At 40.1% G+C, this 10,519-nt stretch overlaps 1 protein-coding gene across 1 annotated transcript; it reads left to right on the forward strand.

Annotated features, from left to right (window-relative positions):
- Window positions 1-371: 371 nt before the first annotated feature.
- LOC122694292 (ubiquitin-60S ribosomal protein L40) lies at window positions 372-939 on the forward strand. The gene has a single exon (XM_043902834.1). It carries the CDS (start codon window positions 429-431, stop codon window positions 813-815), a length of 387 nt encoding a protein of 128 aa, XP_043758769.1. The 5' UTR covers window positions 372-428; the 3' UTR covers window positions 816-939.
- Window positions 940-10,519: the final 9,580 nt, after the last annotated feature.

A 10,519-nucleotide genomic window follows, 5' to 3' on the forward strand; every position in this document is an offset into this window, starting at 1 on the left:
CAAGCTGGCTTTAGAAAAGGCAGAGGAACTAGAGATCAAATTACCAACATCTGCTGGATCATCGAAAAAGCAAGAGAGTTCCAGAAAAACATCTATTTCTGCTTTATTGACTATGCCAAAGCCTTTGACTGTGTGGATCACAATAAACTGTGGAAAATTCTGAAAGAGATGGGAATACCTGACCACCTGACCTCCCTCTTGAGAAACTTGTATGCAGGTCAGGAAGCAACAGTCAGAACTGGACATGGAACAACAGATTGGTTCCAAATTGGGAAAGGAGTATGTCAAGGCTGTATATTGTCACCCTGCTTATTTAACTTATATGCAGAGTACATCATGAGAAACACTGGGCTGGAGGAAGCACAAGCTGGAATCAAGATTGCCGCGAGACTCTTTCTCTTCAACCAGGCGGCCGAGCAGACGCAGAGATGCAGATCTTTGTGAAGACCCTGACGGGCAAGACCATCACCCTTGAGGTCGAACCCAGTGACACCATTGAGAATGTCAAAGCCAAAATCCAAGACAAGGAGGGCATCCCACCTGACCAGCAGCGTCTGATCTTCGCGGGCAAACAGCTGGAGGATGGCCGCACTCTGTCAGACTACAATATCCAGAAAGAGTCCACCCTGCACTTGGTGCTTCGTCTGCGAGGTGGCATCATTGAGCCTTCCCTCCGCCAGCTCGCTCAGAAATACAACTGCGACAAGATGATCTGCCGCAAGTGTTACGCCCGCCTGCACCCCCGTGCTGTCAACTGCCGCAAGAAGAAGTGCGGCCACACCAACAACCTGCGCCCCAAGAAGAAGGTCAAGTAAAACTCCTCCACCGGCTTCTCCTTTGCCCCCAGGGCGGCCTCCTGCCCAATCCCTGTGGTCCTGGGGCCTCAATAAAGTTTCCCTTTCGTTGACTGGAGCAGTAAAAAAAAAAAAAAAAAAGATTGCCGCGAGAAATATCAACAACCTCAGATACGCAGATGACACCACCCTTATGGCAGAAAGTGAAGAAGAACTAAAGACCCTCTTGATGAAAGTGAAAGAGGAGAGTGAAAAAATTGGCTTAAAGCTCAACATTCAGGAAACGAAGATTATGGCATCCGGTCCCATCACTTCATGGCAAATAGATGGGGAAACAGTGGCTAACTTTATTTTTCTGGGCTCCAAAATCACTGCAGATGGTGACTGCAGCCATGAAATTAAAAGACACTTACTCCTTGGAAGGAAAGTTATGACCAACCTAGACAGCATATTAAAAAGCAGAGACATTACTTTCTCAACAAAGGTCTGACTAGTCAAGGCTATGGTTTTTCCAGTGGTCATGTATGGATGTGAGAGTTGGACTATAAAGAAAGCTGAGCACGGAAGAATTGATGCTTTTGAACCGTGGTGTTGGAGAAGACTCTTGAGAGTCCCTTGGACTGCAAGGAGATCCAACCAGTCCATCCTAAAGGAGATCAGTCCTGGGTGTTCATTGGAAGGACTGATGTTGAAGCTGCAACTCCAATACTTTGGCCACCTGATGTGAAGAGCTGACTCATTGGAAATGACCCTGATGCTGGGAAAGATTGAAGACAGGAGGAGAAGGGGACGACAGAGGATGAGATGGTTGGATGGCATCACCGACTCAATGGACATGAGTTTGGGTGGACTCCAGGAGTTGGTGATGGACAGGGAAGCCTGGCATGCTGCAGTTCATGGGGTCATAAAGAGTCAGACATGACTGAGCGATTGAACTAAAATATTCTTTTCTTTTCCAATCCTTCTGCAGTATAGGATATTACAAGTCATTTCATATAGTTCCCTGTGCTGTACAATAAATCCTTGTTGTTTATTTATTTTATTTTAGATTTGTTTTTTATGCACTCATTTTTTAAAAGATTTTTTTTATGTGGAGCATTTTTAAATTCTTTATTGAATTTTTTAAATAATACTTCTGTTTTATGTTTTGCTTTTTGACCATGCGGTACGTGGGATCTTAGCTTTCTGACCAGAGATCAAACTCTCAGAGCCTGAATTGGAAGATGAAGTCTTAACCACACTAGGGGAGTCCCTCTATTTTTTATATGATACTGTGTATCTGTTAACCCCATACTCTTAATTTACCCACCCACCCCACTTCCTAAGGGAACTTGTTGATCCAAATTTAGGTATAACTGAATCACTGTGCAGTACACTGGAAACTAACACAACATTGTAAATCAACTATACTTCAGTAAAAAATTTTAAAACACACACACACAGAGAATAAATTTAGGCATGGCATAAGTAAAGACACTGTCTCACATCCCAATTGCCCTTTCCCCCAACTTCCTTCATGTTTTTGCAGGTTTATGAGAGTTGGCACCAAAACACTCTTTTCATGGTTTTTTAATCTTTTCTGAAGAAAAGGACTTTTGATTCAGAAGGTACCATATACAATACTGAACTCTGTTCATTTGGGTATATAAATACCAAGGAAATTGGCTTGGGTACATAAATATCGAGGAAGTTGGCATTAAATTCTAGGTAGTTGCATGGCAAAATTGCTACAAAAATAAATAGCATTATTATTTTATGCAACACTGTTTAGTAATCTTAGGGTACATTTCTGGACCAACATTTAGAGTTTTGGCTTTGTTCTTAAGCTGGAAATGAGAAGAGCTAAATGAAATGACAAATTGATATCTTTTTTGCTTAGGCAAAATGATGAAAATATGAGAAATTAATTTGAATTTTAAAGAAATGTCCAAGGTGCACCTGGGCTCCAGTTCAAAAATTTTGTTTGCTTACTGTGGTTTCATTATAAAATAACCCACTAATTTTACAATGTTAATCAGTGTGCATATGTGTGTATGTATATATATGTATGTGTGTGTTTGTATATCTCTACCTATAAATTTTTTTTTTCATTACAAACACATCTATAATACTTAAGATGAATCCGTATGGTTAATTTGCTTTGCTTTCTGCAAGGTAAATTAAAAGTCAAATTCATTCTAAATAAATTAGTGCTGTACTTAGGAGTAGGTTAAGAGTTGGATATTTAATTTTATCTCCTTCTGGAGTTGATAGTATTATTGGTATCTCCCAAATTTATAGCTCCTGCCCAGACTTCCCCTTGACTGAGCCCCAGATTTATATATTCAACAACCTGCTTGATATTTCAATTTGGTTACAAGCTACATAAACTAATTTTAACTACCTAGGGAAAAGGAAATTTTATGGAAAGCTGTGAGGATGTAACAGAAGAGGTTGAGAAGGTTGAAGAAGACAGGAAAGAGGCTGGCAATTCCAGAATGTCTTGGTAGAAAGAACTGCTCAACTATCTCCCCCTAAGGTTTCTTCCATCTCTGGGTCACTCCAGACAAGATTAAAAGTCCTGAAGAGAGTTTGGTTGACCCCAACTTGAGGCATTTGACAGCTCTTTGGTTGATCCAGTGTGATCAGATTTGCAAAGATGTAAAAGTTACCAAGACTCGTTGTTGGTATAGATGTTCTCATATGCAACTGTTGCAAGTAAGTTGTCTTGGCTTTTTCTGGAGGCTGATAGTACCCTAAGATATATATATATATACACATATATTCTTAAGGACACATTCTTTTAATCAAGACAGTTCACAAGGTAGAATTTTTCTAAGGGAAAAAAATTACGATGTTCCATATTTGTTTACATAGACACATGCCCATTATGTACTGTTATATGAAAAAAGCAAGTATAAATAGTATGTACAGTATGACCTTATTTTTTTTAAAATAAATACATATATATATGCACATTAAAAAGTTTTAAATTGAGATATAATTGTAACATAATAATAAGTGTTTCAGGTATACAGCATATATATATATTTTTTTAAAGTGTAAATAAACATAGAACACACAGCCAAGTATGTTTTCACTTCAATAATCAGAAAAGACAATAAACTTATTTTAAAACAGGGTGTTTGTTTATAATAGCCAGGACAAGGAAGCAACTTAGATGCCCATCAGCAGATGAATGGATAAGGAAGCTGTGGTACATATACACCATGGAATACTACTCAGCCATTAAAAAGAATTCATTTGAATCAGTCCTAATGAGATGGATGAAACTGGAGCCCATTATACAGAGTGAAGTAAGCCAGAAAGATAAAGAACATTACAGCATACTAACACATATATATGGAATTTAGAAAGATGGTAACGATAACCCTATATGCAAAACAGAAAAAGAGACACAGAAATACAGAACAGACTTTTGAACTCTGTGGGAGAAGGTGAGGGTGGGATGTTTCGAAAGAACAGCATGTATATTATCTATGGTGAAACAGATCACCAGCCCAGGTGGGATGCATGAGACAAGTGCTCGGGCCTGGTGCACTGGGAAGACCCAGAGGAATCGGGTGGAGAGGGAGGTGGGAGGGGGGATCAGGATGGGGAATACGTGTAACTCTATGGCTGATTCATATCAATGTATGACAAAACCCACTGAAATGCTGTGAAGTAATTAGCCTCCAACTAATTAAAAAAAAAAAAAAACAACCAGGGTGTTACTAAGTAAAAGTAGAGACAGTATTACTTAAATGTGCTTGCAGGTGAGTTGGAAAAACACTGTTGTGTTTCTCCTTGATTCTCCAACTATTACGACACAATACATCTGACACCAAATGTGTGGGTTTTCTACACATCAAGCAACTTCCAACACTGTTGAGTGTGCTACAATCCAATTCAGTTCTGACACCATCTACCTGCAGTTTCCTTAACCCATCTGATCCACAGGTTAAGGGCTCAGTTGCAGAAGTCTGTTTCCACTGCAGATGCTAATCTCAAGTGTACTTCTGACCCTCTGGCTATAAATCAGTGTTCCTCTGCTCCCCTCCTTGGGTTCAATAATTTTCAATAATAGAACTTCTCTGGTGGTCCACTGGTGAAGAATCTGCCTGCCAACACAGGGGACGCTGGTTTGATCCTTGGGTGGGGAAGTAAAACCCCACATGCCTTGCAGCAACTAAGCCTATGCAGCACAACTACTGAGCTCTCTCTAGAGCCTGTGCCCCACAACAAGAGAAGCCACCGCAGTGAGAAGCCCACACACTGCAACTAAAGACTAGCTCCCAGTCGCCACAGCTGGAGAAAGTCCACGCGCAGCAACAAAGACCCCGTGCGTCACAAGAAACACCCAGCACAGCCAAAAAAAGGAAGAATGGTCACAAAACTCAGGAAAACTCTTATGTATACTGGCTTATTATAAAGTACATAATAAAAGATGTGAAGGAACACCAGCTGCAGAGATACACAGGATGCAGTCTGGAAGTGTCCCAAGCATAGGAGCTTCTGTTCCTGGCGAATTGGGTAAAGCAAACTCTTGGCATGTAGATGTGCTTACCAACCCAGAAGCTGTCAGATCCCAGTATGATTGGGATGTTTATAAAGGCTTCTTTACATAGGCATGATTGATCATTAGTTCCATTTCCAGCCTCTCCCCTTCTCTGGAGAAAGGCAGGAGGAGGGAACTGGAGTTTTCAAGCTTCTATTCACAACATGTTCTTTCTGGGGGGTCAACCTCCATCCAGGAGCCCACCAAGAGTCACCTCATTAGAACAAAAAACATCCCTATTAACCAGGAAATTTTAAAGGATTTGGAAGATTGGTGTCAGATTCTCCTATCACTAAGGAAATTAAAAAGATCTTAGGAGTTCTATCCCAGGAATCAGGAGCAGATACACACACACACACACACACACACACACACACACACACATATTATATAACATATATACATATATATATGTTTCTTCTTATTGTTTCACAGTTGATTATTTCTATAAAGTGGTATCTCAGACATTCCTGGTGTTATTGTGGACAGGAATCCGCCTGCCACTGTAGGAGACATAAGTTCGATCCCTGGTCGGGGAAGATTTCACATGTTACGGCGCAATGAAGCTCATTCGCCATAACACTGAGCCCTGAGAGCCTCGCCTGCTGAGACTGCGTGCTGCGAACACTGAAGCCTGAGTGTCCTAGAGCCTGTGCTCCACATCAAGAGAGGCCACCACAACAAGAAGCTTGTGCACCTCAATGAAGAATAGGCCCCACTTGCCGCAAACAGAGAAAGCCTGAACTCAGAAACAAAGAACCAGTACAACCAAATAAATAATTTTAAAAAGTGATATCTCACATTTAAGTTCTTAATACACCCTCCAAGATTTTAATTGTCATGATACTACTTTACTAAAAATAGCATCAGTGATAATAATAATGAACATTCATGGAGTGCCTGCCACTATGTTAAAATCTTTCTATGCATTATCTTCCCCTTCATGGAAAACAACCTTGTCATGATGAAGAGGCTTGCATAACTCAATGAAGCCATGAGCCATGAGCCATGCCATGCAGGGGCACTCAAGACAGACGGGTCATAATCTTTCAAGCTAGGCTTTAGCAGTATCTGAAGAGTTCTGATAAAACATGGTCTGCTGGAGAAGCAAATAGCAACCCACTCCAGTATTCTTCTTTGAAGAACCCCATGGATAGTATGAAAAGGCAAAAAAATATGACACCAGAAGATGAGCCCCCCAGATTGGAAGGTGTCCAATAAAATACTGGGGAAGAGTGGAGGGCAATTACTAATAGCTCCAGTATGTCAGCAAATTTGGAAAACTCAGCAGTGGCCACAGAGCTGGAAAAGGTCCGTTTTCATTCCAAATCTCAAAGAAGGGCAATGCCAAAGAATGTTCAAACTGCCAGAGAATTGCACTCATTTTACATGCTAACAAGATTATGTTCAAAATCTTTCAAGCTAACAGTACCTGCAGTACCAAACTCTTTCAAGCTCTAGCAGTACCTGAACTGAGAACTTCCAGAGTCCAAGCTGGGTTTAGAAAAGTCAGAGGAACCAGAGATTAGATTGCCAACATTCATTGGCTAATGGAGACAGCAAGGGAATTCTGGAAAACATCTACTTCTGCTTCACTGACTATGCTAAAGCCTTTTTACTGCATGAATCACAAAAAACTGTGGAAAATTCTTAAACAGATGGGAATACTTGACCACCTTACCTGTCCCATGAGAAACCTGTATGGGGGTCAAGAAGCAACAGTTAGAACCTTACATGGAACAACGGACTGGAAGAGTATATTGTCATTCTACTTATTTCACTTATATGCAGAGTACATCATGTGAAATGCCAGGCTGGTGAATCACAAGCTGGAATCAAGATTGCTGGGAGAAACATTGGTAACCTCAGAAATGCAGATAACACCACTCTCACGGCAGAAAATGAAGAAGAACAAAAGAGCCTCTTGATGAGGGTCAAAGAGGAGAGTGAAAAAGCTGGGTTAAAACTCAACATTCAAAAAAACTAAAATCATGGCATCGAGTCCCATCATTTTATGGCAAATAGAAGGGGAAAAAGAGGAAGCAGTGACAGACTATATTTACTTGAGCGCTCCAAAATCACTGCAAATGGTAACTGCAGCCATGAAGTTAAAAGATGCTTGCTCTTCGGAAGTAAAGCTATGACAAACCTAGACAGTGTGTTAAAGAGTAGAGACATCACTTTGCCAACAAAGGTCCATATAGTCAAAGCTATGGTTTTTCCAGGAGTCATGTGTGGATGTCAGAGTTGGCCTGTAAAGAAGGCTGAGCACTGAGTTTATGCTCTTGAATTGTGGTGCTGGAGAAGACTCCTGAGAGTCCCTTAGACTGCAAGGAGATTAAGCCAGTCATTCCAATGAATATTCATTGGAAGACTGTTGCTGAAGTTGAGGCTCCAATACTTTGGCCACCTGATGTGAAGAGTGACTCATTGGAAAAGACCCTGATGGTGGGAAAGATTGAAGGCAGGAGGAGAAGAGAGAAGCAAGGGATGAGATGATTAGACAGCATCAGCTACTCAATGGACATGAATTTGAGCAAACTTCAGGAGACAGTGGAGGACAGGAGGGCCTGGCATGCTGTGGTCCACGGGATCGCAGAATCAGACAGGACTTAGCGACAGAACAACAACAAATGCATTATCTTATTCAAAGCTCACCACAGCCTTATTCGGTTGACATTATTAGTGACCCCATTTCACAAATGAGGAAACAAAGACTTTCAATCAAGTCAGTGGAAAGTCCCAGACTGCCACCCAAGTATATTTAAGTCAGCCCCGTGCTTTTAATCTCTAAGCTATGATTAGGAAATTAAGTCTAAGAAAGATCATTTATTTATTTATACCATTGCCTTGTTTCAGAAAGGATTTCAGGCATCTAGTTAAGTAACTTGTCCAAGATTACCCAGACAGTAGGTGACAGAGCCAGGAATCAAATCTCTTTCTCTCATGAACTGTATAAACTGAGATAACACAGATGTAGACCCACATCATATATTTCCTCATAGCCATGAGAAGGGGAAGTGGGGACATTTTCTTTGGCTTTCATTTTCATTCTGGTTGAATCTGTTCTCAGTGTTAGAGTTCCTTGCTGTATCTTTCGAGAAGGGATGAACAGAAGAAAGGGCTTCAGGGATAACAGGTCTGGGCAGTAAGTACATGGGCTGCTCATGATGAGCAAATGAAAAAGCCTCAGACATTGTGAGAAATGTGCCTGGTATGTGGCAGGCAACATAGCTTAATAAATAAACAGAGTTCAGGAGGAAGGGGAAGAAAGAGTGAAGAGAAGGTGAATGAACAGACAGAGGAAGAATGGGAAGCCAGGTATTAGAGGAAGTAGAGGAAAGGCAAAGGGGATAGGGAAGGGAACACATACCTGTTCTTCAAGAGTGAGAATAAAAATAATAATTGAATTTTGTGTACAAGGTTTTGCAGAAGAAGAGTATAAAAGGTAAATACCACCAAAATGGCTGTTAGAAAAACAAAAACACCGCATATCCTAAAGTATTTCAAATTAGGGACAGTCCCTTCAAGTCTGAGTAACACTTTCATAAACCCCTCTCAGTCCTTTCTTTTTGAATGTAGCGTTGTCCCTCTTTAGCCAAATACTTAATCCATCTCTTTGGGCCCAAAAGACTCAATCCAAACAGGATTGTGAGGGAAAAAATGGCCTTTTCTTGGGCATCCCCTGGCAGTCCAGTGGTTAGGATTCAGTGCTTTCACAGCTGGGGCCTGGGTTTAATCCTGCTCAGGGAACTAAGACCCTACAGGCTTCATGGCAAAAATAAAAAGTCTTTTCTTGGCAATCACTTGAAAAAACAAATAAGATGAAACATACACTCATATTTTGGTATGTGCCTAAAAAGTGGAACATTTATTTGCTCTCAGTTTGAATTATTATAAAAACATTGCAGAACTTGTTCTTAATCTTTTTTTTTTTTAAAGAAGGAGCCTGTCTCAATTTAGTATCCTTAACCAAATATGCTTTAGTCTCAGGGCAAGAACTGGCTATAAAGAAAATATAACTCTTTTAAGAGCAGCTCTTTAGCCCTGGCTGTCCACTGAAAGCTAACTATGGAGGCAAGATGCATTTGAAAGTCTTCTCATTAAGAACCATGATGTTTTACTCAAGTTGGACTTGATCACTCTGGATAATGTGAAACAGAAGTTACTTATTGAGAGGCAAGGACAGGAAGAGGAAATGGCTGACCGGTAACTAGAGTTCTCCAAAGGTGATAGGTACATTTATTAATCTCCTGGGACCTATATTCAGCTAGCAACTTGATCTGACTAGCATGTGTGTTGAGTAATGTTTAAATCATTAGAGTGCATACATACAGACTTAACATCACAGGAATTTATTTCCTCCCCCTGCCCTTCTCTCTAGACATTTCCTTTTCTTCCTAAACTATGCAAACAAAATTCAAAAACAGCAACCCAATTCAGACTTGTTGGGTAGACTCTCATGGAATATTGATCATGAGAACTTCTCTTTTTTTTTCCACCAGACAGGGACAAAGAGGTCTCTGTTGTAAGTAAATTAATCCGAGGCAAAGAAATTTCCACATCTTGAGTTTAGTTTGGAATTTTTCCTTCTTTCTTCAATGGTGGCTTAGTGTATATACTTTATTTTTAAATATAGGTAATTAAATACATATATTTTTTGAAAGAAGGTTGATTCAGGGAGAATACACATATAGACAGAGGGTGGGCCGTTTCAGAAGGTGAGGGAAGCATGTATCATTTATTTTTTAATTGGAGTATAGCTGCTTTACAATGTTGTGTTAGCTTCTGTTGTACAACAAGGTGAATCAGCTGTAAGTATATATATATCCCCTCCCTCTTGAGCCTCCTTCCACTACCGTGTATTATATATTTTTTAGTGTAAGCAAGTTACTCTTGTTTTAAGGATTAAAGAAAAACAACCTAAGATAATTGAAGGAACTGCAAATTTAACAAAGCAAACAGCAAAATCATGAGGTTCTCGAACTGTATGTGATAGAAAATGTTTCATAATAGCCAGTGGCTAAAAGCCTGACCCAGATTAAATTTAATCCTTCATTGATTACTTTGTAAAACCTCAGGTCTCATACAAACAATAGCCCTGACACTCTAATGCAACAGAGGCACAAATATATTAGATTTAATGCCCAGTAAAATGATATGAGATATAAAAGATCTGTGCTCTGAT

Source organism: Cervus elaphus, chromosome 5 (genome assembly GCF_910594005.1).
Source record: "Cervus elaphus chromosome 5, mCerEla1.1, whole genome shotgun sequence".
Classification (NCBI taxonomy): domain Eukaryota; kingdom Metazoa; phylum Chordata; class Mammalia; order Artiodactyla; family Cervidae; genus Cervus; species Cervus elaphus.

Bases quoted from the DNA above. Each gene is read 5' to 3' on its own strand.
- LOC122694292 (XM_043902834.1), top strand. From the start codon at position 429: ATGCAGATCTTTGTGAAGACCCTGACGGGCAAGACCATCACCCTTGAG.